Below are 26,500 nucleotides of genomic sequence, written 5' to 3'. Positions count from 1 at the left end.
TGGAATAATATCTCTAGCGATAATGGTAAAAAGTGGTCGACCAAAAAAATACATATTTTTTTATTTATTTATTAGTATAGATTAAAAAAAAATAAGTTGAAGTTTGATTAAAAATACGAAAAGACGTTTCGATTACCCAATATATTGGTTATTACAGCTGACAGCGATTTTCGATTTTTTTTTTAAGATAAAGATACGTTGTTTTGCCTTTTAGGTGACGATATACATACATATATGTATTTCGTGATAATAAATTCGAAATATTTTTCAATCGTTTTTGGAAGTAGCATTATCTCCTTACAAAAATACACCATGATGCTTCCTAAGAGGTTCCTTAATTGCTTTGAAAGTCTCGATTATTACAACAAATACTTAACTATAATCGTAATTATAATAAAGTTTCGCTGTCTTAGAGAAACTTATTAAAATAAACATTTCCAAAGTGGCGCACAACTACAAGACATTTCAATGCAATTTATTTTTATAATTATACCTGTTCCCCCACCAGTACAAACAAACAATTATTTAAATATGCATTTTTTTAATGTTTAAGTTTTACTCAACTGATTACTCAAGCGCTTCCACAAACCTATAAAAATATATTTTTACTTGTAATAACAAAAATTTAGACATTGAACACGAACGCCGATAATGAACCTACACACTAACACACTTAAACGCTAAAATGTTATGCAAAAAACAAACGAAGAAAAAACACTCATACGCCCTGTTGGACACTCACGCCTCTTTGGCTTAGTTTGAGGTGTTCAGCATAAATGGCTATACAACACAGTTTCACGTTAAAAACAAGACACACATACAACCAATAGCATATTTATGCATATTTACTTAATTAATCAGCTTTTAAATTTTAAATAATCAACAATTTTAATGAGTTTCCGCTTGTCTACTCCCCCACAGCCGCCGCAGTTTGCCAGCTCACCACCAAGAAATCAACCGGTACAATATAACACAAATAACAACAACAACAAGTTCACTGCGCAACAACAGCAATTGCCGCAGAAAACGAACAACAACTACAATAATGGCGTAACGACGCTTAAAGCACCCACAGAACAACCGCCGAAGCCGCCAGCCACCCCCGTGCCCGATTACGACAATGTGGAAATACGCACGAAGGCAACAACAATAAGCAGTAGTGTACGACCGTCGTACGGCTATGCCAGCACGAATATAGTCACAAATGGACGCGATGCAACCAACGACAACAACAACAGCAATAATAATAACAACAACAGACGCACCCTGCGCGCAGGCTCCATAACAATCGGCGAATATGAGCAGCCACAACAGCGGCGTGAGCCAGCCAAATTCGACTTCGTGGGCACGCCGAGACGCAGTAACGGCACTGCGTTAGAAGCCACCGCCGACCAACTGCAAACGGAACTACAACACACTTTGACACGTTCCAAGCTTAAGAAATCGGCGGAACTGCTGGAGCATCAGAGCAACTGTCCGCTGCGCAGCAGTTACGAGAATTATGAGAATGTGGCCAGAAAGCTGCACGGTGTGAGCATAAATGAGGTGGCCAACACCGCGCCACCACCCATGCGATTGAGTAACGGTACCGGAAATGGCGGCACTAATGGCATTCTGAAGAACGGAAATCGCCATAGCGGCAGTGGGGGCGGCGGGTCAAAGAACTCGGATAAAACCATCACATTCGGGAATTGAAGCTTGAGGCAAATATAAAATGCGAAAACTTCTGGGTCCAATGATGAAGGAATCGAAGCTGTAAAGGGAACTAAGTAGTTCCACATTTTGCTTGAATTATTTGTATTATATAAGCAGTAATTGCGCTCCGTCGTTTGCTAAGTTTTCTAGCCATATATCTAAAATATTTGGGTACACAGAAAAACTTGTACTTAGTGTTAAGTTTAGTTGTAGAGGATTATTTTAACGACGTACGCTACTTTCTGTAAAAAAAAACTTGCAATTGTAAATAATATTTGCTTCTTAAAACTGTTAAAATGCGAAAAATGCACAAAACTTCGGTTGTGCATGTCTTCTCTTTCACTATTTTATGAAGCATATCTGTAAATAACCACAAATAAATAAGAAGTCTTGGAGCTCCACACAAATTTGCTAAGAAAATATATATCTATGTACATATGGTATATAATGTAGAATATATAATATATACATTTAAATATTTCGTATCTTTAATACATATAAAATATATATTTCCAAAAGGCAGCTTAATCACAAGCTATTGTTATCACATTTGTAACTTTGTAATAAAACCATATACATACATACATACACTCAAATGATCGTATTTTATGTCCACCTATTGAACTCTCTTCGAAATTCATTGCTGGCTGTAGTTCACGCAATTACTGGCTATCGATAGCGGTGGCGAATGCACCAGCGCCTGCACCTCCTCCTCTTCGAGCAGCACATCGGTGCTTGAGAACGGACTGCAGCCGGAAATGTGAAAGAGTATGGGCTGCGCCAGGCGTATGGTGGCGATACGCTCACGCCACGTGTTCCAGAACAACTGCAAAGTTACACTCTCATATGCATACATACATCTATACAAATAATGTTACTTCCGCGCACAAGAATACTCACATTTTTGTACATGTGTCCGCCGAACTCGAAGAACATCGGCTTGTCCTCGTCGCCCACAATGCAAAGACGCATAATGCAGCGTCCTTGTTTGCGAAAGAATTTCACTTGTAGAAATTGCAGCGGCAGCAGACTGACCAATTGGAAGGTTTCGATCTCCGGGTCCATATTGTGGTAACCGACGTCGTCCAGATCGGTCTGATCAAAGTCGTCGCAACCGAATACGAGTTTCGTTGGCGTGAGACCTTTGTAGTTACAAAAAAAAACGTTTGAAATATTGTATCCGTTACTTTCTGAGTGAACGCACCTATGTGGTATTGTCTAATGCCCAGCCCTTTATCGGTCACTTGCGTGAATGGATTCTCCACGATGACAGGCTCGTAGATTTCACGAAATTCCTCGAGCAGTAATTTTTGTATACGAAACATTTCTGGTTTTTTGTGTTTATGTTTTGCTTTCGAGTTTTTCGTTCAAGCAAAAGACATATTGATTGAAGTTCATAGTTTTTAATGAGACATACAGGGTATTGATTTTGATTTTAAGAAAATATACTGTTATTTCTTAAAGAAATATGCAAATGTTTAAAAACTGCAGAAATGTAGCATTATTGAAATGAAAAGGAATATGACATTATACTTTGATTTGGATTTATTAGTTAAAATTACTAGAATCAATTCGCCACTTCAAGGTGTGGTATTGTCCAATTCATCTATTAACGATTTTTTCTTTTTTGCATATGACGAAGAATTACAGCTTTTTAATTTATCTACTATCATATTTTAACTTCTAAAGCCTGTAACAAAATACATAGCAGTGATAGGAAAACCATTCGAATAAATATTCATGGAACTGTTAGTTAGTCATGATGTGCAGCCATTTGTACTGAAGGTTTTTGCTTTACAGTAGATATACTTTTATTCTACTGCGAATGTTCCGAGTATATTCGCAAGCGGATCGAGAAATAGGTTCACTTAAAATATGAAGATTATAATAATAAATATAATATTTAATAATAGTCTTTATACAATTTAATATCTTTGTGGAAAAATTTCAAATCGACCTTCTAATATCAAATCCTGCTAAATTAAAAATAAAACACATTATAAATTGTGAACGTGCGGGTGACATACTTTATTGCAATGTACATATAATACAGATAATACAGGCAGTTCGTGTATTGAATAGAAACATTTTACAAAACACAACGTTGCAAAGTTTTTAGAATCTTTCGTGAACTTTTTCTGCAGTGACTTCAATGCCATGATGCGTGTTCAGCAACGTCAGGCCGATCAATTTATCTCGAAGCATGTTCGCCCTCAGCCACGTTTTCATGCGGCGAAATGTCGAAAAAGAGTGTTAAGAGTTCAAGTTTACTTTTGAGCTTCAAACGTCGGACGATTAACCAAAAGGCTTTTGAATCTATCTATAAAACAGTCAATAATATTTTCCTTTTCTTTGGTTTTCAAAGCACAATGAGTTGAAATTCATCCAATACTTCCCTAGAAAAGCACGTCTTCAAATCTTCGCCGATTGTATACAACAGAGGAATGTACACTGAGATCCTGTAGTATTCTTCGCAAGTTCTCAAGGAGAAATTTTTGCGTTTTGTTTGTCGGCCGCAGATTCTTGGTTTTTCTTCGTCAACTTTCAGTTCTTTCGTCAATTTTGTCGTGTATGAATATTTGTCCTCGATTTCGGAACGTTACAAGCAGCTTTTGTATCATATTTGATGGATTTGTCAGATCGATCGATTTATTCTGAAGAATCACGCTGAGTGAATGAGTTAGAAATGGAATATCACATAGGGAAAAAATCCCAATTTTAAATTGAAATCAGCACACCGTTGCGATGAGTATCGTTGCTTTTCCTTATTTTTCCAGTTACTATTTTTTCTATGTTAAAAAAATTTCAGGATAAGCCCTGAAGAATATATCAATCGAACATATCACAGATGGATCTGTAAGCAGCATCTATTTCAAGTTCTCTATCAAACCGCGTCGCTTCAAATTTAGCACTTTCATGATGTCCGTTAAAAGTATGTTTACTGTATATAGAGTAAATAGAGAGCATTCATTGATAAAGCTCGCAAAATCAAGCTTTCTTCACAAAAGTGCTCTTTTAAGCTCACACGCTCATCAGCGAACTTAAACTAAAAGATAAAGTCTGAAAGTGCAATAGAAATTAATACCTAGGCACCTAGGTATCAGTTTGCATAAGGTTTAGGCACCTAAGTATCAGTTTGCATGCCTAAGTGCCTAAACCTGTTAAAAAATATGGATTATTTAAAAAAAGACTGCAATAGAAATATTTCAAGAATGGCACCTGAAGAATAACCATCATTAAATAAAATTTGCATTCGGTGGAAATATAATGATTTTATATAAAACGGATTTTAATTTTAAATGTTATTACATCACTTGTCATTAAATAGAAAACAATTAAATATCAGTCCCTTAATTAAGCCTTTAAAAACGCTCAAGTAATGAATGAATGCAACAAAATACTCGAAACAAACACACTCATCAGCATGAGAAAATACAAAACGTTCGTCATGATGATCGCGATGTACACAATTATCACGATCATCACGAAGTAAGTGATCATGAGCGCCATGATCTTCAAGCTTCGCGCTCGGCTCCGACGCTTACGATGCCGCCGAGGCAAACCAGCTGTTTACACAATCGCAATTTGCATGACCATATGCAGTGACAACAACAGCAGCAAACTCCATAGTAAAATAAAGCTGTGTGTGAGCATTTATTTACATATATACATACATATATTTGGGTGTACATATATTATATATTAAGCAAATATAAGTGTGATAAAGTAAGTGAATGAGACTGCAGAAACGTATTTACATAGAAGCTAAAGGTAAAATGCAGAGAGAGCAGATGCTCTAGAGAGCTTAGCGATAGTTTGCAGCATACGCAACTTGTTGACAACAGATATCATGTGTGAATTCCGCATTTCATCACAACTGTAGATATATACATATGTATATATAGACTCCAACATATGTATGAGTGTAAAAAGCCTCACTCGGTAAAGTAATGATGATAATGACAACAATGGCGCATGAATGGCCTGCTTTCGTTTAAAGCAGAGATAGTGCTCATGACTGACCACTTTTGGTCAAACTGCTTGATAATGACAGTCACCAGACCAGTGGGCCACTGGAGCAATATTTGTGCGATTAAAATTTCATTTAAAACTTCCACCAAAATTGTCCGCCGACTGCAAGTCATTGCATTTCCTTCCTCATTTCCAACTACTTTCAGCAACCTGAAACTCCAGCTCGTTACGGATGCGAAACTTTTCGAAGCTTGGTCAGTGGGTACACAGCGCACGCGCAAGCGACTTCATGCATGCACGTATGTGTGTGTGTTTGTTTGAGCAAAGCAGTAAAGTAATGTGATCGCGTTCAAGCGAGCAGCTGAAAGCCAAGTTTACAATAGCCTTATAACAACAACAATGAAGGCAAAAAAGCATTACATTTTCGAAACTGCAATACCATGTCACTAACATACACACATGAATATACAGATGTAAGTCTCAATGTATTTACCGAAATATATTTACCGTGTGTGGCAATGTCCAAGTCGCGGGCCAAGTCAATAAAACCGTTGCCTTCAGCGGCTCAGTCGAATTTTCGTGCTTGAACGTGCGCATGCGCATGCGCTGTAACATCGCAACAGTTATCGCAGAGAGTAAATATATCATTTCTTAAATTTAATTCAGTTAAATACGCCAAATTGATTTTGAAGCGCTTAACATGTTGCCTATTGTGACACAGTTGAAGATTTTCTTATTGCTCTTTGTGCTCCACACACAAGCGCATCCGATTACCAACAACAATGATGCAGCGCTTGCGCAATCTGCAGTGGACAATACCAAGCTTTTGTTTGAGGTCAATGGTGGCACCGTCCAAAACACGCCCATCGCAGAAGACACGGCGACGGCTGGCGACAGTAGTCCAGACTTTCGCGTCGACGAAGCGCAGTTGGCGGAGTACACGGTGCATTCGCAAGCCGAGGAAGGCGGTAGCAGCAGCTCGGGTGGATTTAGGGTAACTTGATGCGCTTACGAGCCGTCATGCCATTTATCGACTTTTCTAATAATGCCACATTGTATCGTGACAGATCTCTTTGTTGCCGTCGCAAGAAAAGACTGCCGAGTCAGTTAATCTGGAACAAGAAGGCATACCGTCGAAGGTGCTTAGCACATATGACAAGACGCAGAAGAAGGTGGCCGATTTGACCAATGTGAGTATGAGTTTAACAAACCAATTATTAAAGTCAATGCTAAATTGCTGCTTGTGTACTTACATACATACATACATACGTAACATTACATGTACATGCGACTTTTTGTTGGTTTCTGCAGCTGGAACCTATTGTGGACACCATTAGTGAGCATGAGAAATATGGCAATAACGGTGATATGTTTGATGGCATAGCGCGCTCAATTGTGAACGGTTACGAGGCTTTTTCGAATCTCCTTAACGCTTTAATACAGGTAAGTGAAGCTTTTATTTTGACAATTTTGAAATAGAAAGAAACATGTATTTATTTACTCATACACATGAACATACATATATTCTCTTTACGAATGCGAAAATACCCATTGTATGTGAGTATTTTGAGTAAATTGATAAGTGGAGTAAAAGCTCTTAGCATCTGAGCTTATATCGGTAAAAGTTCAGTGCAAAAAAATATAGCTAAATAGGTCTAAAATATTGAAGGTAAAGATTTTCCATGTCATAAGGATAAAATTACTCTGAATTCTATATATTTTCATATATAACACCCAAGCTTTTGTTATCAGAAAGATTCAAACGGAGATTTCAGTATATTCAGTTGGTGTTTTAGAAATGTAGAGAAAAATCTATTATTTGTTAAAAGTGTTATGTTTGTGTATATAAAAAAAAAAAGTATAAAAAGCTTTTTTCAACAATTTTTTTCTCATTTAAAAAAAGAAATATTTTATTAGAATTTTCTATTGTTACAAACATACACCATTAACACTATTATGAAAATTTTGGAAAAAAATATTTTATACTCGGCCATTGCACGCCATTTCCGGTAACCCCCGCGTTGGCAGGCCTTAAAGGATCATCTAAAGCGAAAAAATACGTGATTTAGTTTAAACCTTAATAAGAACTTGGACGACGGAAAAAAAACTGAAAATTGGAACGTTTTTCAACAAAATATTTAAAATTTCAGTAAACATTTCGCATTTTTTTCTTTTTAATAGTTGTAATCGAAAAAAATCCTTCTTCGAAGTCTTTAGGAATGGTATCTCAATGACCTTTGTAAAATTTAATGAAGATCTGTTGATTATTTCTCGAGAAATCTTGCCAAATTTCTTCAAAAAAAAAAACGCGTTTAAAGACGTCGCACTTAGCCTTGCTATCCTCGAGTGCACAAGTTCTCAAGGCTGTATCTCCGAAACTATTTCTCGGATCAACTTCAAAATTTAGAATCCGTAAAATTTTCCACGAAGTTGGTGATACCCAGAAGGAAACGGATTTAGACGGAGAAACTGTCGGTGTATACGAGAACTAATTCCTCAGTTAGAGATATTGTCAAGTTAAAATCAGTTCACTGCAGCATATAATGGCCATCAAACTGATCGATCAAAATAAAGATCTTTACATACACTTTTATGCTATAAAAAATGCAGCTATTATAGCTACCTTGCTTCTTCTTTTAGAAGCTCTAATTATCCAATTTAAGTTAAGAGAAGTTAATGAAATTCAAAATCACATTCAACAGAATCTGGGGGTGACTGTGATCTGATATTGCCTATGATTAACTTCTCTCCATGAAAAAAAGAAACCAACTACTGCACTATTCAGAAAGTTGTGTACCACATCGTTCCCTCCGCTGCAAACAATCATTTAATACCTATTCGAAATCCGTTCAGAAGTTGTATATTTTTATTACTCACCAAAACAAAAAAATCAATTGCTGACATTAATTTCAAACAATTCCATGTCTTTGTAGAAACCGAAGGATATCGCTCGTTCTATTTCGAAGGGCATTACGGCACAGCTGGATGTTATTGGTGGCAAAATTGTTGGATTATGAAAATAGCACCGATATTATTGTAAAGTTTAGTTATCTTTAAGTTACAAGTAGTTGTTGATTGTTTATGTTATTTTTATTGTATTTTTAATTTTCAATAAATAATTTATTAGTTGTTTTAACATATAATTGTTGTTTTTTTGGTTTAGATGGATAAATTCTATAAGACAAGCAATTTCAATTGTTATTGAGCAACTTTTTTGAGTAATCAAAATATTATTTTAGAAACATCAATGCCGAACCAAATCAAGTAGGAATGTTTTACCATTATCAAGTTAATAATTATTCTAAAATTGTAGTTAATTGTAAAGTAATATGAAATTTTTTCACTTTTTAAAAAAATGCAGGTAAATTTTTCTTCGAGCTGCATGTAAATGTATGCTGAATAGTCTTAAATTCATTTACTATTTATTTATTAAATTAATTTATCTTTTTGTAGCTGCAATTATTTGGCTAAGAATTGGAGTTTTGGATTATTTAATAAATTGCTTTTATATAACTTTTTTGCATTGCTTCAAAGGATTCTAAATATTATATAGTCTTTTTGAACATAAAATTAAAAAAAAGCTCTAATCGACTTGCCAACCAACATTACTATTGTGATCTACTCTCTCAAACATTTAAAAGGGAAAAGCACAACGAAGATGGATTACGGATAACTAATTAACCTGATATAACTTATTTATATTCTATTACTTTTTGATTATGCAACTAGTTTGTTCGATTCACCACTTTCCAAGTTTTGAGTTTTGGCAAATCGAAGACAACTAATATCAAATTGATGCTTTGCATATTACTTAAAACTAAAACATACTTTTAAAGTCCGATTGTACACTTATAAATCTAGTAATTCAATTTACTTTTGACACCCACTAGATTAACGCTATAAAGAGTTTAAACATAGATCTTTAATAATACTCGTCTTTTGTTGCAAATATCTAGTACGTATCTTAACTGGCAGTTTATGCAGTTGATTTAAATAAATGTCGTCGTCCGTTCACTTATTTTTCCAGTTAGAAGGAGTATTGCTCTCGAACATTAAAGAGTATCTTATAATAAATAGCCTACAATTGCCTACGCCGAACAGGGTAAGACACTTAACAAATATTTTTGGCACACTTTGCATACAAGTTAGCAAAAATTGTATGACTAAACATATCTTTTTGTTTTTGTTTTTTTGTTTACTACTAAATACATTTATCAAGTATTTTAGTTACTTATGCTATTCGTTATTCATTGCTTCAAATCGTGTTATATAAATATCTTAATTAAATGTCTTTAATCAATAAGATATGATAAGAATACTATCGTTGCTCTTAGCACGCTGCTAAAGTCGGCTTCAGTCCTCCCAGCTACTCGTTCGTGTCTGCGGATCAATCGATGGCGAATAGGATTTGTATGTTTCAGTTTCACGTTTATGCTTAACAGTGCAGAATAGCAGCATCGATGTAATTAAGCCGAAAAGTTGTACGAATGCAATGCCTAAACCGACAGCGCCAACGATATTCAGCTGCCCCTGGAACCAGGCTTGCAAGGAGTGGGCACAGCCTTTACTCCACCAGAGCGCGGGATTTTCGGATCTAAATGCAGAGAAATATTGAGAAAGTTAAGACACAGTTACTTTATAATTATTGGTTAATTTATATTGATAGTCGAAAAAGACTTTTCGTATTTTGTCAATCGATTTCGCTGTAGTCGTATATCTTCAGTGCCATCAATCACATTGTGTCATACCATATAGTGTTGGAAATGTGAGATTTTAAGCTTCGTATAACCAAAAAAATTAAATTCAGATAAGTTGAAAAAAAGTTACAGCTGTTCAAAAATGAGTGAAAATAATGAAGAAATTCGCTATATTTTGAAATTTTTGTATAAAAAAGGTAAGAATGCCACGCCAGCCACCAATGAAATTTGTGGAGTTTACGGAGGCAATGCTGTATCAGTTCATGTAGCACAACAATCGCTCGCTCGCTTCCGTTCTGGAAATTTATGGAAAATATTGGCCAGGACCGTCACATAAGTAGCCATGCCATCGAGGCTGGCTACAAAAAGAATCTCGATGTTTGGGTACAACATCAATTGTCTGTGAAAAATTTAATGGACCGAATTAACATCTGCGATTCTTTGCTGAAATTAAATGAAATCCAAACATTTCTGAAGCGAATGGTAACAGGAGACGAAAAATGAATCAAATACGAGAATAATGTGCAAAAGAGATCATCAACAAATGGTCGCAAAGCTAGAATTGACGCTGAGTGTTTGATGGGATTGGAAAGGAATCATCCACTGTGAGCTGCTCCAGCCTGGTCGAACGATGGATTCTTCAATTTACTGCCAACAAGCAAGCAATCGAAAAAAACGGTCAGAAGTGATCAACAAAAAGGGCTTCGTCTTCCATCAGGACAACGCTAGACCACACACAACCTTGATAACTCGGCAAAAACTGGGAGAGCTTGGCTGGGAAGTTTTGATGCATCTTTCATATAGCCCCTGACCGTGCACCATCGGACTACCGTTAGTTTCGGTCAATGCAGAACTCGCTTGATGCAGTAAAATTGGCTTGAAGAGAATCCTGTGAAAATTACTTATCGCAGTTTTTCGCCGAGAAACCAGAAAAGTCTTACACTGATGACAGTGGTCGACCAAAATGATGCATATTTAGTTTTACCATTAGTATTCTACCATTAGTATCATAGCTAAACATAGCTTTAAAAATTCTACTCACTACAATTTCGATTAAGAGTTTTTGAAGAAAACTTAACAGAAATCAAGTCACCTCGAAACGATGTAATTTTCGAAAATTAATACTCAAAAAATAATATTTTTTTTGGTATATTTCGACACGTTATACTCACTTCCCACAATCAACTCGCAGAAAACTATCTCCAGATCCCTCCGTCAATATGCTACGCGCCTCCGATGGCCGACAGCATGATTCAGGCACCCAACGTTTTCCGCTCCACGACTGAATATCGTACCAATCTTCATAAGAGGACACACCACAACACTCGAACTGTTGGAGAAGTAAAGAGTAACAATCAAAGTTTAACAAAAAAATATTTGCAACACTTACAGATTGTTGCACACTATCCCAGATGGCGGCGACAGATGGGGCAATCAAACTGCCACGATCCGATGCATTATAATGACGTTCAATACCGAAACGCAACTCGTTGGCAAAGGTGCGTCCCAAACCGCCGCGGAACAGAAAAGCAATCGCACCGATGAGGAATTCACTCAAGAAAAGCATGACAATCAACAGGAAGTACTGTGAAAAGAGCGTCAAAGATTTATTAATTGAAACGAAACCATTTCGAACACTTCCGCTTCCGCCAACTTACCAACACCAAGAGACAACGCGATTGCACCCAAGCGCCGCAGCAACCAAAGAATGATACAACAAAGCCGATCACACCGATCGCTAAGAAAATCGAGTCTGCGCTCAAGACCTGGTGATCGGGCAGCAGCGTGGCATAGCCCTCGTACGACAGACGTAGCCACACGCCGACACCCAAGAAAGCACAACTGCAAAGCTGAAACGATAAGGAAGCAGAAACAAAAAGTGAATGAAGCGAAAAAATAAATTTTTACTTAAAAAAAAAAATACATTTTAATTTATTTGTGGGGAAAGGCAATTGAAATGCAAAGTAGCTTTGCCCAATTTTAAGTCGTTAAGGTCAATGTGGTGGCACGTCTGCCTGATATGATGCCGCTTTGTTGCTAAATTCGGCAACTCAAGCTCTGTGAGGAGTAATAATTCAATGAAATAATAAATTCGTTACAAAAATAAATTAAACAAATGCTTGAAATGCAGTTTCGCATGTGTGGCGCTCATTAGCGGCAACGCGTCAATGGCGGTCATTGCAACAATGCAACTGTCTCAGGCCAAAAAAGTTATTGTTCGCAGCAACAGGCATCACAAAGCGCAGTCTACGAAGTTTTTACAATGCCACAGCGATGATGTTGATGGCGGCTCTGCGACTATTGTATAACATATCACATCACTTAACACATTATCATATGCGCTCTGCTTCGTTAACTTATTTGGTGCACTATTGTTGTTATTGCCATACTTTGTGTTACACCACAGCTTGAAAATCGGAAAATACATCAATTTCCGCTGCAGACGAACAGCAACTGCTCAAACCACAAACACACACACGCACAAAAGGTGAATAGCACCTCAGCCAGCGAGCTGTAATCAAGTGAATCGGCATTTAATTCGCTGCTGCAGAGCGTCAGCACAATTCCCATCACTCAAAAAAATTATAATTCAATAGATGGGAATTTTTAAGTTGACATTGGATACATGATTCGCTTTTCTCGCTTTTGTTTCAGTGTTAGTATTGACTATTGTTTGCAGTTGTTGTAGCCAGCATCTCACAACATCCAAAAATGTTTAGATTTTTCCCACATTGATTATTAAATAATTAATTATTATTAAATTCACATATTTTCTAAGAACTTTTCAAAAATTGGGTTGACCATCTGAATAAAACTTATAAAAGTTCTGATAACTGTGTGTACGCAAAGGAGTATTCCTTTAACTTTTTACTTAAGAGAATTCGGATCTGAATAAAACATTTAAATATTTTTTTCATCTATGTAACATTTCACCGCCATTGTCCAAGCATAGTAAAATTGGTAAACTGATAATGCACAGAATGCCATTAAGAAGAACTTACTTATTGTAGGGATGCTAGAAAGTTACAAAAAATGGAAAATTTCTGGTAATTCGAGAGCAAAATGGGTTGCGTTGTTGGTTAACGCGTACGTTTCTTAATGTTCTTTTTAAACCTAACAACCGTATGTTTAAAAAGTAACCAACCACTTTTCATTACCATCGTTCCAAACACAATTTGGTCCACGTAACCCAAACGGGCTTCGATTTTTATGCGGCCAAAGATTGACAACTCTACAGAATTTGTCAAATGGCATAATATAAAGGATATAAGGAATCATTTTTACTTAAGTGGCCTAACCCATCCTGTTGTTTTGGATATTATCATAAGTCAATTGCTTTCTTTAAATTTCGAAATAGGAATAAAACCAAAAGAGAAGAAGTGACTACTTATTAAAAGTTAATCCAAATACAATAGCGAATATATGACGGGTATTTCAATAGTAGACCCTTAGAAACAGCAAACGTCGCCATGTTTTTTCGCGCTCTTTTGACATTTCTCTTCAATAAGATTTACCATTTCATCATAAAAAGATATATGATTCAACGACGAGTCGAAATTATTAAAATTTACTAACGAAATTCGGAGTCAGTGGACTCAACTTTAAGAGCGCTACGTCTAATTTAAGATCGCTCTGTCAGATCAACAATTGAGAGTCTAGTGGAAAAATTTTAATCCACAGGAACAGGGCAAAATATTTCCGTGTCAGTGAGACAAAGAAGTGCCCGTACCGTCGAAAATATTGCTGCAGTTAGCTAATCAATTTAGGAAGACCCAAATCAGTCTCTCACACGTCGTTCTCAACCGTTGTAAATTTCTGTGACGTCGTTGTGCCGAATTTTGTGACAATATCTTGGCTGACATCCTTACAAGATCAAATTGACGGGAGAAATGAAGTCGCTTGACCACCAGAATCGTCGTATATTCGTGAATTGGGCTGAGCAAGAAATTGAAAATGATCCGGATTTTCATCTAAAATTCATCTTCAGTGATGAGACTCATTTGGCTGAATGGCTTCGTCAATAAGCAAAATATGCCTTATTTGTCAGGCAACAATCCACACGTACTCTATGAGTCACCATTGCATCCCAAAAAATTACGGTTTGTGGCGGTTTATGGGCTGGCCGTTTATTGGTCCGTAATTCTTCCGTGATGATCAAGACCGGCACGTTACTGAGAATGGTAAATTTCTACCACTCAATGTCAACCTAATATTTTTGCCTCAAATTGGATAATATGGACTTGGAAAAAATGTGGGTCCACGGCTCCACAAGCCAGACAGCGAATATCACAATCGATTTCATATTTATCATGAAAAGGCCCAGTCAATTGTCACCCTCGGTCGTGCGATTTGACGACATTAGACTATCTCCTGAGGGGTTACTTCAAGACTATGGTTTATGCCAACAAGCCATCGACGATTGATGAACTTAGTACGAATATCGAACATGAAATTGCAGCAATATCGGTCGATTTATACTTGAAAACCGTCGAAAATTGGGTTCAGCGTCTGGACTTCTGCAAACGTGCCCGTGGTGGCCATGAAAAAGAAATCGAGTTCCATACAAAATAGCTATATACTTTCACAGGAATAAATAATTTCATTGCTATTCCAAACTGTTTTTGTTTTATTTTGTAGCGTTCTTATCTGTGTAGATACCATAGTCTAGCAAGTAAAGAAACGAAAATGGCGCTGGATAGGTCATACTCTTAGGAAGACTATAGCAAGGTTACAAAAATGTCGCCTGACTGCAAATTAACCAATCCAAAAATTTATTGAGGCAGCGCGAAGACCATATCTCTCAATCGTTGGATACGCCGCAATCCCACAGATACCATAAGCTTCAGAGAGCATTAACAGAAACACAAAAAAACATCCAAGACCGAAATGTTTATATGTAGATCACACAGCATTACAATAAAATGAATTCTTTCTGAACTGTGATAATTTCATAATTTCTTCAGTAAACTTACCCATAATATTATATTGAGCCAACAGAATGTTCTTCGAATGCATGTGTATCCTGCATTTCCCATTTTGAATAAGTGGTTTTATCTGTTCAATTTATATAGCTGAAAATAAAAGATGATAATTCATTCTGAATTATAAAGATTATATGATAAACTGCTGAAGAGAAAGAAAAAATTGTTTGCGTTCAATTTTAGATAAGGCTTAAAATAAATTAGGAATTTTACTTATCTGCTCATATTCACTATTAAATAATCTGTCTCGCTCAGTATATTCGCTAAATAATAGTTTTAAGTAAGTCTATTACATAAATTCCGTCATCAGCAGTATAAATTCCTCGCAAATATTAACGCTGATGCCACACACACGTAAGTGAGCTAAAGCAATCAGAATAAGGTCAACTCACCATAAATTAACCCATAAAACATAAACAAATCATAATTGCGATTCCGCTGCGATGCAGCAGCTGCCACTTACATGCAAACAAATGCAAATTTATGTGCGAATTTATAGAATTTAGAACTTACGTAGATGACACCCTAAAACAGAGGAGTACTTACGCCCTATATGTTTGAGAGTGTATGCCACAATAGATAATACGATAATAGTAAAAAATTACTTCCGTTCAGCGAAAACTAGGGGTCTGTACTGCATTCTGTCTATGATAGCAAATTTAAATTTATACATTTTTATATATTTTATTACATAATCTGTATGACACGAAAACGCTTTGTGGGTGTTGGTGTTGTCGGAGGCGTGCTTAGTGCAGATAGCGAGCTCATGTGCTTACGATTACCTCAGCTTAGCTCGCCTATTACGCTGATAGTACGCATATGTCTACATTTTCATTTATATTTGCAAACTATGTAGCTATCTCATGATCTAATCAAACGCTTTAAGCTGATAATATGCGCTTTTACACTTACGTGACTGCGAACTATTTCAGCGCAGACTAGCAGATTAGCCGCATTTGATATAATATTTATCTTGCTGTGCGTTAACAAATCACTACTCTCTCATATCACTTTGAATAGGTCAGCGTTGCGATATTTATAAGATATGCAGTAAGTAGCAGTTATCTCTAAGACCGTTGCTGAAAGCAAGTGGGTTCTAATTCAGTATTATATAGTCAACCTAAGCGTAATTTATTTGCTAAGTAATTATCAACACGCATTCAAAAAATAACAAAAATATCGACATTGAGCGCTGGAATTATATTTATTCCAATAACGCCAGGAATGCTTTGAGTTATATACACCCAGATGTGAGATGGGGATTGGTACAGGAATACTTGTATAGTTTTCTAGCAGATAAACGGTGTTTGATCCAGTGAAAACCTATTGGACAGTTTTAAATCCTTATCAATCAAGTGAATTGATTAAGTGGAATGCATCTTGCTGCCAAATTTTACTCTCATAGTACCATTTGCTATAAGCGTACAATTATACTAAGCGATATCCAAGCGGCACTCAAAGCCATCTCTGCATACGAGATAAAATCGCTATTGGTGCAGGAGGAAACAATAGGAATCAGTTTATTGGAACTTATCAATTTGCTGGGGATAGTTAAGATGTTGTGAGTTAGGAGAGGGCACAATGGACCCTAGGTCACGGTGTATCCTCACTTACTTGTCTAATCTAAAGTACCAGCAAGATGAGACCTTAGTGAAGGTACCTTTGACAACTTTTGACAATATTTCTCGAATTCATCGCGATTACTGAATCGACCAAAAGGTACCAACGTCGAGCAGCCAAAGTGGATTTGTTTTGTAACAATTGAGCTCGATTCCTGACGAAGCATGAAATACGAAGTGACAAAACGAAATGCCCATGATTTTAAGTTTATTGTATTTATTAATTATTAGGAAGTAGATATAAATGCCAGACAAGAGCACACACCCTGGTCGAGCCAATGCTTCAAAAAAATCGACAACGAACGAGAAACGGTTAGGTTAATCTGGTAGGCTTGTGGGCCACGCATAGACCAGTTATGGTCCTTATAGAGCGGTGTTACGTAGGTCAAGAGAAATAGTCATCATTCAGGTGAACGTGAACTCAGTAGGTTCTGCGCCCTCACTATCGACAACTCTTCCAGTGTTTCATACTGTAAGGTCTCCAAACGTTTGAAGTGTTGTCTTGCAAGTACAATTAAGTGCACATTTTTACTGGAATCGAAATGCTGGAAATCAGCTTCACTAGTATTAACATTTTTTGCCAGACTTTTGTATCACTGATTTCTAAATCAGAGTATAAACAATCTTAAATTTGGGCATCGAAGCCTTTGTATTCATTCAAAGCTAATGTAAGGGACATTCGAGCCATTTAGAGTCCAATTTTCTTAAAAATTATTCAGAAAATGCAGAGAAAAAACAACTGCTAACACTTCCAATGACAAACTGGAAACCTAAGGAGTGTCAATAATATATTTCTTTATATTTTCAACGGTAATAAAGTGGCCTTTGAAGACTTAAGGGAAAGTGTTCTCGCATAAATGGAAAACAATCATAAAACATAGCAATCTCGTACACGGCATATGGACAATACAATTCGCAGAGAGATTATTATCATTATGCCAAAATAAAAACAATTGTTATCTTTATTATCTAATGTTTTATCACGCGTTTGAAAAATGCAAAGCGGAAGCTTACCCGGCAACAGGCGAACAGCATTCTTAAAAGGCAAAAATTAAGTACAAAGTGCAATTGCTTATAGCAGACAAAATCTTTCTGGTTTCTGGAAATAATTTAATCGCTTTGCGAAACGAACCAGTTTTTGAACGCAACCAATACATTTCAGAAAGTGTTTGCATTTCAAAATCAAGAACATAAAACTACTTTTAATTTTTTAATTTATAAGCAGGAAATAATATTTATTAACTGCTTTGGCTAGTTGAGTGATTATATAATGCATAGTTCAAAACATTTGTTTATAGGTTATTGAATCACGGGACTTTTGCGTGTTCAAAGTATTCAAATTACTTCGCAAAAGCACTTTGAAGGCAAATAATTCTTCAATTTTGCAGTTCTATTTGACCAGTTTGGTTTCTTTCAGATTTCTCTTCAGTTATAAACACTGTATAACTTCTATAGGAAGACGCAATATCCATAGCTACACACATACATATCATAGTATATGTATGTCTATAATTATATTTGTATATTTCCATGAAGCATTTAAGTAATATCTCTTTTCTCAAACACTTATTACAAAATCTGCTTTCTTTGACTTTAATTTATGAACTTGAGCAAAGTAACGCAAAATAACAATAATTACAGCACAGTAATAACAGAACCAACACACACACACATACGTAGGTAATTATAAACTGTGGATGCAATTCAAACCGAGGTCTGCTCTGTGCACGAACCGCAAGCAAACGCGTAAAGTATAGTACACTTGGTAAACGAGCAGCGCAAATCACTTTCATCCGCGGCACTAAATTTAATGGTCAAACGCGATGGCTCAGTTAGACCCCTCCCGGCCCACAGCACAAGTCAACTGTGCGGCTGATGGCTGCTGATTATGATAAAGCGAAACGAAGACGCGTGCGCGCACAAACTCTTCACTGCAACGGCTTTCGGCGGATTAAACAGACGGACCAGAGGTCAGCAGCGACTGTCTGTGATCGCTCGCCGGTGGTCGGTCACAAAAGAAAAATCTCTGCCATAGTCGGCGACGAGTCGAAAATTCAGTTGATCATTCAACCGTCCAGTTGCACGGTGTAATTTATATGCTCGCTTGAACACACACACACACGTGTGTGTGTTGACATAAGTGCTGGTAAGCACACACAGCGGCGCTTAATTGTAAAGAAAATTGTGAATTTTTAGAAACAAAAATCGCATTTCTACAGCGACACACATATGTGCGTCTGTTTGTTTGGAATTATTGCGCGAAAGTCGCCAACTGTCGCCAGCTGCTGAATGCTGCAGCGTTAACTCGCTTCCACCCGGCCGGTTGTGCGCTTGTACGGTTGCCCGCCCATCGTTGCTCATACGACAGCGCGGCTGATCGCGGCCGAGCTCACTCGCTTATTTTCTAATTTAACTCAATAACAGTTTGGAATAATAACATTTTAAGCATTGTAAATTGCAATTTGCCCAGCCAAGGCGGGGAAGTGTCGCTGGCGAAAAACAACAACATTTTTCTACTACGATTCGCAATGAAGGGAGCAGATAGCAGCTAGAACAGTCGTGTTTTTCTGTTATTTTCTCGTTCCAAACAACGTTGAGTGGCCATGACTTAGTCCGCGCTGATGCGGCTGCCTTTGAGGGTCATAACAAACAATGGAAATGCGCACATTTATACTTATATACATATATATATATATGTGATATGTGTAGATTATTGTAGTTACTGAGAGAGGTTGAGTGCTGCACTAGTTTTGCTGATAGCAGATAAGCAAGGTCTTGCCTTATACTTTCCTACATTTTCAAGAAGGCCACCAGAGCATTTAATTTTTTTAGTGCTCCATTAAGTAATAACTCATCCTAAGAGAGTTCCACTGGATTGCACAGTTTTCCGTTTCGCGAAATCTTAGAGTGAGGTAAATCGAACAATTCCTGCTAGGTGATCTCAACCACGATATTTTTCATTTTTTTACACCTTATTCCATGTTTTGTAGTTTGACGTATAACGGGGGAAGTCCAAGTAAAGGTACTTTCTTCAAAGCCTATTTCTGGCAGATCACGCGTAAGTGGTGTCAAGCTGTCACGTTATTTTTGTTCAGTATTGTTTGGCATTTAATTATGGAAAGCCTTACGTCTGAAAAAATTGGTAAACTTTATTACAAAAAATTCACGTTGTGTGAAGAAAGTGTTTCGCGCTCTTCGCTCGACTTATGGTCAATATAATCGGCCTACTGTGCGTACTATTCGCAACACCATCAAATATCTTGAGACCCTCATTCTTTATTGGATAACATTCAATCAACTAGACCACGTCCAGCACAGAGTGAAGACAATATAGCAACCGTAGCTGAGAGTTTCCATGAAAAACCGTGGAGAGTTGATTCGGCGCCGCTCGAAACGACTCGGACTGACATATGGAACGACTTGGCGCATTTACGCCGAAATCTCAAATTTAGAGCATACAAAATACAGTTTGTGCAAGAACTGAAGTCTCTCGACCTTCTCAAGCGACATCAGCGAGGTGATGGGCTATGGGCTCTTGAAAAGTTCTAAGAAGAGCCGACGTTTTCGAGCCAAATTTTCTTCAGCGATGAGGTTTATTTCTGGTTAAATGGGTATGTAAACAAGCAAATTTTCCGCATTTGGGAGAAAGAGCAACCTGAAGAGTTTCAAGAGCTGCCATTTTATATACAAAAATAACGGTTTGGTGTGGTTTGTTGGCCGGTTTTATCATTGGTCCATATTTCTTCAAAAATGAAACCGGTGTAAACATAACTGTCACGCACCATGATAACTGACCATTTTATGTCTGAAATGGAAGTTGTGATCTCAGCGACATTCGGTTTCAACAAGACGCCGCCACTTCCATCAATGAATGGATTTAGTGAGAAACTCTTCGGTGAGAAGATAATTTCATGTTTTGTGTGGTCGATAGGCCATCAAGATCATGTGATATCACACCGTAGACTTTTTCATGCGGGATATGTAAAGTCTAAAGTCTATGCGGACAATATCGCTTCGGTTCAGCCATTTAAGTAAAACATCACGCGTGTCATTCGCCAATTAGCAGTCGAAATGCTCTCACTCGTCATCGAAAGTTGAACTCAACGGATGGACCACCCGAGACGTAACATTTGAAAGAGATAATCTTCAAAAAAGAAATGCCAAAGAATGGTCATTCGAATGGAAATGTATTTTTTTAACCTGTCTCTTATCTATCTCACAAGATCAGCGAAGTTTATACCAAAGATTTAAATTAATTTTTTAATTATTTAATCTATTCTTAACTTATATTTTATGTCTTTCATATTCGTCAAGCTAAAAGCTGAAAGATATTTTTACCATCAATATAAAAAATGAACGGCAGTTTAAACACTTTTCCTTGCAATTTCAGTAACCCGCCGTAAATAGGTCAAGCACCAAATGTACACACAATTTTATTCAAAGGCAAACAAGTACGGTAAATAATGTTGACTTCGTACGCACACAAAAATGTTGAAGATCCTTCAACACTTCAAAGCTGAGTGAATTAACTTTATGCAAAAGTGCTGTTAAGGAATTCCATTCAGCTGGAGGCGTACTCTAATTGTAATCGTTGTTTGCAGAATTTATAATCAACAAAAAGTAATTGTTGTTGTTATTATTATTGAGAGTATTTACTCTTGCGGCGACTGTTTTGAGCAATTATGGCCCACGACCGCTAAGCATAAGTATAACAACACACACACCGTTCCAGTTCCTTTTGCTTCGTTGAGCAACGGGCGGCATCTTCAATCGCGCAACCGGTTTCAGACTGCAAGTGTCAAGTCAACTTATCACAATCATAGACAATGTACGGAGCTGCCACTTTGGACGCGCAGCTGCATGTGTGGCTGCCACAGTATTGCATGCAACAACAACAATAGCACATTTTTGTTGTCCAAATATGCAAGTGTCTTTAGCGGCACGGCACTACGTACAATATTTCTGCGCTGCGTGCATTCAAGTGACCGCAGAAGAGCGTACTCATAAGGCGGCTTGAAGCGCAAGTGCGCTATTGCCACACAAAGAAAGATAATTGTTTGATGCACTTGAAAGGTCATTCGCTTGTTGGTTGGTCAGTTCTTGCATTTATTATTGTTGTGCTCAGTTTTTTCTACATATTTGCCATAATGGTTTGGAAACTACCACAAATATGGCTTTTAATCATATTATATTGTTGCATGCAACAAATTTTTAATTCTTAACTAGTTATGTAGAAATAAGGTCGAGCGTAGTGTTTGTTTTGGCGGGTGCTCGTGTCTGTACGTCATGTATAACATTTTCATGGTAGTTTTCTGCGTTTAAGTATTATTATTATTATTTGTGCTCAGATAAAAGCTTCAGCTTAATTTGGCATAACGAATGTTCAGTCAGCATCCAATGCTGAAATCAGCACTTTTAATCGCGTTATTGTCTTATAATATCTCACCGCCCAGTAGAAATTGCAATTAAATAATTTTCTTTAGATCGGATTTTTAAAAATGATCTTAGTTTTCACCTTTTTGTTCATCCAACCAATATCTTGTAGTTGTTGGGTACGAAATGAGCAACTGTTTAGTGTCGGCCTGGGCAAATGATGTAAAAAACAACTTGACAATTTTTAGGTTAGGATACAATGGACAGAGTCGCTCTCAAGCGAAATGAGGTTAGATCAAGCCCCAAAAAAGAAGCAAATATTGGTTTGTTATTCAATTAAAAGCTATTAAGGCTAAATTACCATAAAATATTCGGTAGTCGAAAAAGTCTTTTCGTATTTCTAATCAACTTGAACCAAATATTTCCCTTTTTGGTTGACCACTTTTTGTCATCTTTCCGCTAGAGACATTATTCCATCAGTTTAAAACTTTTCTGATTTCTCGGCGAAAAACTGCGACAAATAATTTTCACAGGCTTCTCTTGAAGCCAATTTTTCTTCATTAAGGGAGTTCTGCATTGATTGAAACAAATGGTAGTCCGATGGTGCAAGACCAGGGTAGCTAGTGCTAATACCACTAGCAACAACTTATGTTAAACTTCAATCTTGACAGTTAGCAAATTTGTAGGGCAAATCTAGAAACAACTTTTGTATTATTATACCATTTCCAAAAATTTCGTGAAATAAAAAAATAAAAATAATATTTTACTTTTTTTTATAAAATTATTGATAGACGTTGATAGTGTCGACTGGGTTCTCTAGATCTAGAAGCAGTAGCCTCATTAACTGTACTCAATGGCGGAAGCAGCAAATAGTTGTGGTGGACTGACGCAAATTCTAGTAATCAACTTTCTTTCAACTCTCTTATGCTCTTTCCAATGCATTGCAATTTTCTTTCATTTTGCTTTTATTTTGAATTTTCTTGCTTTGTTTTTGCCTTTTATTTGTACGATACAAAGTATTTTGTTGCTTTCGGAAAAGCAGTGTCACACTGCAACTGGTTTGGCGGCAATAAACGCTTGCATTGAACCAGACTTGTTTGCAATTTATCGATCACCAACAACAACAAGGGAAATACGAAATTCGGCAGATGCCAAACTTCACCGCAAAGGTGAAAGTTGATGGAAATTTATCGTTATTTATGAAGGAAATGCACAAGTTGTTTTTGTTGACGGGAACTCCACAAATATTTTAAACATTTTCAGCAGAGTGTATTTTAAAAATAGAATCCCTGACCTCTTTTTCAATAATTGATTAGATTGACTTCTTTTTTTTCTTTTTTCTACTTGAATTTTGTTAATTAAATTTGAAGCGCCTTTATTGAGACATAACTTCGCTTATTTATTATGTCTCCTCAATCAACCGCACCTGTTGCCGATTTGACAAAGCGTCTATGCGAGAGAAAAACTCAAAAAAGGCAACAAAAATACAAGCAAACCACTTGCATGGCTTCTTTGACATGGAAAAAAGATGTGACTGCACTTTGGCTGTTCGCTCATCGCTTAATAAATTGATTGCATCTTGGCATTTGTACTGATTCGCTCATTTTTTATCAGCGAAGACAACTCACACAAACGCACACACACACATGCATGCAAAGATTCGTAATGGATATTGCACGAAGAAACGCGTGCGGCGGGGAGCACAGTGGGGCGTATACTTAACACACGGGCTGGAAAATATTTATATACTTGTATTTATTTATTTATTTATTTTGTTTTTGTTGTTGTTTTTTAAGTGTTATTAAGTGTGTGGAATAACTGCATTAGCTGCACATGTGAGTGATTTAAGTGAGATGCGGCGACATGAACAGTTGCTACTGCGGTAAGCTAATATTTATAGATAAACAACAAACATTAGCACAACAACAACAGTAACCACAACGGCAGCATGCAGCACACAGTGATGGGATGCATCCGCTTTAGTGCATCCGTTAATTTAGAAAAACAAAAGCTGTGCAGAAAAAAATTGTATTGCGAGTGTGGATGTGTTCGTGTGTGTGTGATGACGTAAAATGCAATATTTAATAAAAATATTCTAGGAAAACACAACTAATAAAAAATTGTTTTAATTTTTTCTTAATTAGAACTGATTAGTAATGTTCGCATGTCGCAGTTTAAAAATAAAATAATTTTTCTGTTCACATACGGAGCAATTTCCAGTCTACTCGGGAGCAGAAGGCCTTACTACATTGACGAATGAAAGCCTGCTCACATCGAGCTTCTTAAAGCGCGAAACAAGGATACAAATATTAAATTGTTTTATTTAGTTTTATGGGATATAAGAGTTCGAAATTTTCAAAAATATTTTCATCTGAAAATTTTATTATAAATATCATTACTAGAACGAAGGACCCGTGTTTAATCCACGTTCTGACTAAAAATACTTTTCGTTGTTGAAGGGAAGCTCCGAGCGTATTTTTGTCATAGAAAGTTTCCCATAAAATCTTGTATCCATTCGAACTTGCCTTATAACACGGGGGTTACTCCAGTTGTTGTGAAAAATTAAGGCACACATTTCATTTTTGAGGAGGAGGGAGGAGATGAGGATCTACGCCAGGCTTATGCAACAGTTTCAAAAATATTTTCTCTATTCAGCACCAATATATTTTTCAAAAGCAATACAAAATTGTCCATAGTTCTACTTTATGTTTTTTTTTCCTTCTGAATTTCTGCTTAACAGAATAATTTTAATATTAATATGATCTGCATTCACATAAAATTCAATTTATTCATAGAATGCTATTGAAAGTATAATTTTTTATACAAAAACAACAAGCAACTTTAATCTTAGCTTAAACTCCCCTACCTCTCGATACACTTTATCACTCCTCCAACACTCACGCCTCCAACACTCGTCAATAATCACTGCGATCGAACACCGTAAAAACAATAACAAATTTTCAGATTTTTATATGTCCACACAATTATTTAAGAATTAGCCGCTAAAATATGCCAGCTTCACGCGCACCGTTCTATACGCTTCGAGCGCTCAACAACAACTGAATATATTAAAAGTTCTTTGATAGCGTCAAAAGTCAACTGCGGCCAGCGTGCACGGTCGACCAGATAAATAGATACTCGTTTGCGAGATACTCCACTCGCCGCAGCCACTATACGCCGAGGTGTGCATTATGCCCAACGTGAGTCCGCCAAAGGGGGACGCGCATCACTGCTACTGGCGCTGTTGTTATAGTCGCCACTGCGACTGTTGCGTTACTTCAGTTTAGCTTGCTTGCTGCTCTCTTTTGCCTCTGATAACGTTGACATTGTGGGTACTTGCATTGGCAGAGCGCTCGCATTGTTGTCTGTAGCGTGCTATTTGTTTTTGCACCGCTTAGTTGTTGCTTTTTCTTTTGCTGCTTGATTGACAGTGTTGACGTTGGCGTTGATGTCTCGCATCCAAATCAAGCCCCAAATGTTAGCACGCTAAAATTGCTAAAGCGAACATTTTTAGCGTTAGTTGTTTTGTTATTTTTTGTGTTTATCAGACATGTTTGATCATACCATCCAACATGTTTTAAGTAAGCAATATTTTTTTTGTAGCGTAAAAGTATAGCTTCAACAACATAACTTTCCAATATTGTAAAGTGGCCAACAATTGTTGGCGAACATTTTTTCATGAAAAGTGTAACAATTTTTTTAACATACATATGTATGTAGATGTTTTAAAGATATGAACTCTTACAACATTTTAAACTGGGAAATGTGCTTAAGCCAGACAACTAGTAATCAAAACGTTGTAAAGTAATGAAAAGGAAAATAATATCTCTATAAAGGTCTGTATCAGTTACAGATCAGTTGGAGACATATTCAGCCTTGTGATAACCTGACTCTTATTAAATGGACCATTTTTCGATATTAAGGGTGCCTTGGACAACTAATTTTCGCACAAATGAACTAAATTCTTCTAAAGAATTTCACAGAACTTAATAGTTGGTAAATTGGAACATTTTTGAATTTCCAATAGTCGATCTCCAGGAGGACATCCAAACAAAGGTTATGAGACAAAAATTTTTCTACTTAAAATATTTTCTAAAATCGAAAAAACAAAAAATTATAATTTACGCGAATAACGAGTACAGGTAATGATCGAAAAAATATA

The 26,500-nt window shown here is 36.7% G+C and overlaps 4 protein-coding genes across 6 annotated transcripts in view; 2 read left to right on the top strand and 2 right to left on the bottom strand.

The window, feature by feature from the left end:
- Window positions 1-2,291, top strand: part of LOC105223024 (putative uncharacterized protein DDB_G0282129) — a 49,909-nt gene extending 47,618 nt beyond the window's left edge. Inside the window, exon 7 of the mRNA XM_011200614.4 lies at window positions 922-2,291. Coding sequence (XP_011198916.2) covers window positions 922-1,695 — 774 coding nt within the window. The 3' untranslated portion in view covers window positions 1,696-2,291. The remainder of the gene's footprint in view (window positions 1-921) is intronic.
- A 41-nt stretch (window positions 2,292-2,332) lies between these two features.
- LOC105223023 (uncharacterized) lies at window positions 2,333-3,169 on the bottom strand. Its single transcript, XM_011200613.3, has 3 exons — window positions 2,900-3,169; window positions 2,596-2,837; window positions 2,333-2,521 (listed from the first exon to the last, which is right to left on the bottom strand). Exons 1-3 carry the CDS (start codon window positions 3,018-3,020, stop codon window positions 2,333-2,335), a joined length of 552 nt encoding a protein of 183 aa, XP_011198915.1. The 5' UTR covers window positions 3,021-3,169.
- Window positions 3,170-5,627: 2,458 nt separating this feature from the next.
- On the top strand, window positions 5,628-9,219 carry LOC105223025 (uncharacterized). The gene is made up of 4 exons (XM_011200616.4): window positions 5,628-6,661; window positions 6,735-6,857; window positions 6,979-7,110; window positions 8,601-9,219. The coding sequence occupies exons 1-4, from the start codon at window positions 6,368-6,370 to the stop codon at window positions 8,682-8,684; spliced, it is 633 nt and encodes a 210-aa protein (XP_011198918.1). The 5' UTR covers window positions 5,628-6,367; the 3' UTR covers window positions 8,685-9,219.
- Window positions 9,220-9,841: 622 nt separating this feature from the next.
- On the bottom strand, window positions 9,842-25,442 carry LOC105223026 (tetraspanin-9). Of its 3 annotated transcripts, none has more exons than XM_049454584.1 (6): window positions 25,205-25,442; window positions 15,338-15,436; window positions 12,023-12,214; window positions 11,755-11,949; window positions 11,537-11,694; window positions 9,842-10,261 (listed from the first exon to the last, which is right to left on the bottom strand). In XM_049454584.1, the coding sequence occupies exons 2-6, from the start codon at window positions 15,398-15,400 to the stop codon at window positions 10,021-10,023; spliced, it is 849 nt and encodes a 282-aa protein (XP_049310541.1). In that variant the 5' UTR covers window positions 15,401-15,436; window positions 25,205-25,442; the 3' UTR covers window positions 9,842-10,020. The 3 variants fall into 3 exon arrangements, with proteins under 3 accessions (XP_049310541.1, XP_049310542.1, XP_049310543.1); XM_049454585.1 differs by lacking the exon at window positions 25,205-25,442 and adding an exon at window positions 18,642-18,983; XM_049454586.1 differs by lacking the exon at window positions 25,205-25,442 and adding an exon at window positions 15,893-16,029.
- Between the last annotated feature and the right edge of the window lie 1,058 nt (window positions 25,443-26,500).

This window comes from Bactrocera dorsalis, chromosome 4 (assembly GCF_023373825.1).
Source record: "Bactrocera dorsalis isolate Fly_Bdor chromosome 4, ASM2337382v1, whole genome shotgun sequence".
Taxonomy (NCBI): Eukaryota; Metazoa; Arthropoda; class Insecta; order Diptera; family Tephritidae; genus Bactrocera; species Bactrocera dorsalis.
The sequence above is the reverse complement of the archived record's forward strand: the minus strand, read 5'-3'. Positions and strand labels throughout refer to the sequence as shown.

Coding starts and splice junctions, on each gene's coding strand:
- LOC105223023 (XM_011200613.3), bottom strand. CDS start 3,020: ATGTTTCGTATACAAAAATTACTGCTCGAGGAATTTCGTGAAATCTAC. Junction 2,838..2,899: donor CATTAGACAATACCACATAG/GTGCGTTCACTC, acceptor GTAACTACAAAG/GTCTCACGCCAACGAAACTC. Junction 2,522..2,595: donor GCGGACACATGTACAAAAAT/GTGAGTATTCTT, acceptor GTAACTTTGCAG/TTGTTCTGGAACACGTGGCG.
- LOC105223025 (XM_011200616.4), top strand. CDS start 6,368: ATGTTGCCTATTGTGACACAGTTGAAGATTTTCTTATTGCTCTTTGTG. Junction 6,858..6,978: donor AGGTGGCCGATTTGACCAAT/GTGAGTATGAGT, acceptor TGGTTTCTGCAG/CTGGAACCTATTGTGGACAC. Junction 7,111..8,600: donor TCCTTAACGCTTTAATACAG/GTAAGTGAAGCT, acceptor ATGTCTTTGTAG/AAACCGAAGGATATCGCTCG.
- LOC105223026 (XM_049454584.1), bottom strand. CDS start 15,400: ATGGGAAATGCAGGATACACATGCATTCGAAGAACATTCTGTTGGCTC. Junction 11,950..12,022: donor CGCGTTGTCTCTTGGTGTTG/GTAAGTTGGCGG, acceptor CTCTTTTCACAG/TACTTCCTGTTGATTGTCAT. Junction 11,695..11,754: donor GGGATAGTGTGCAACAATCT/GTAAGTGTTGCA, acceptor CTTCTCCAACAG/TTCGAGTGTTGTGGTGTGTC.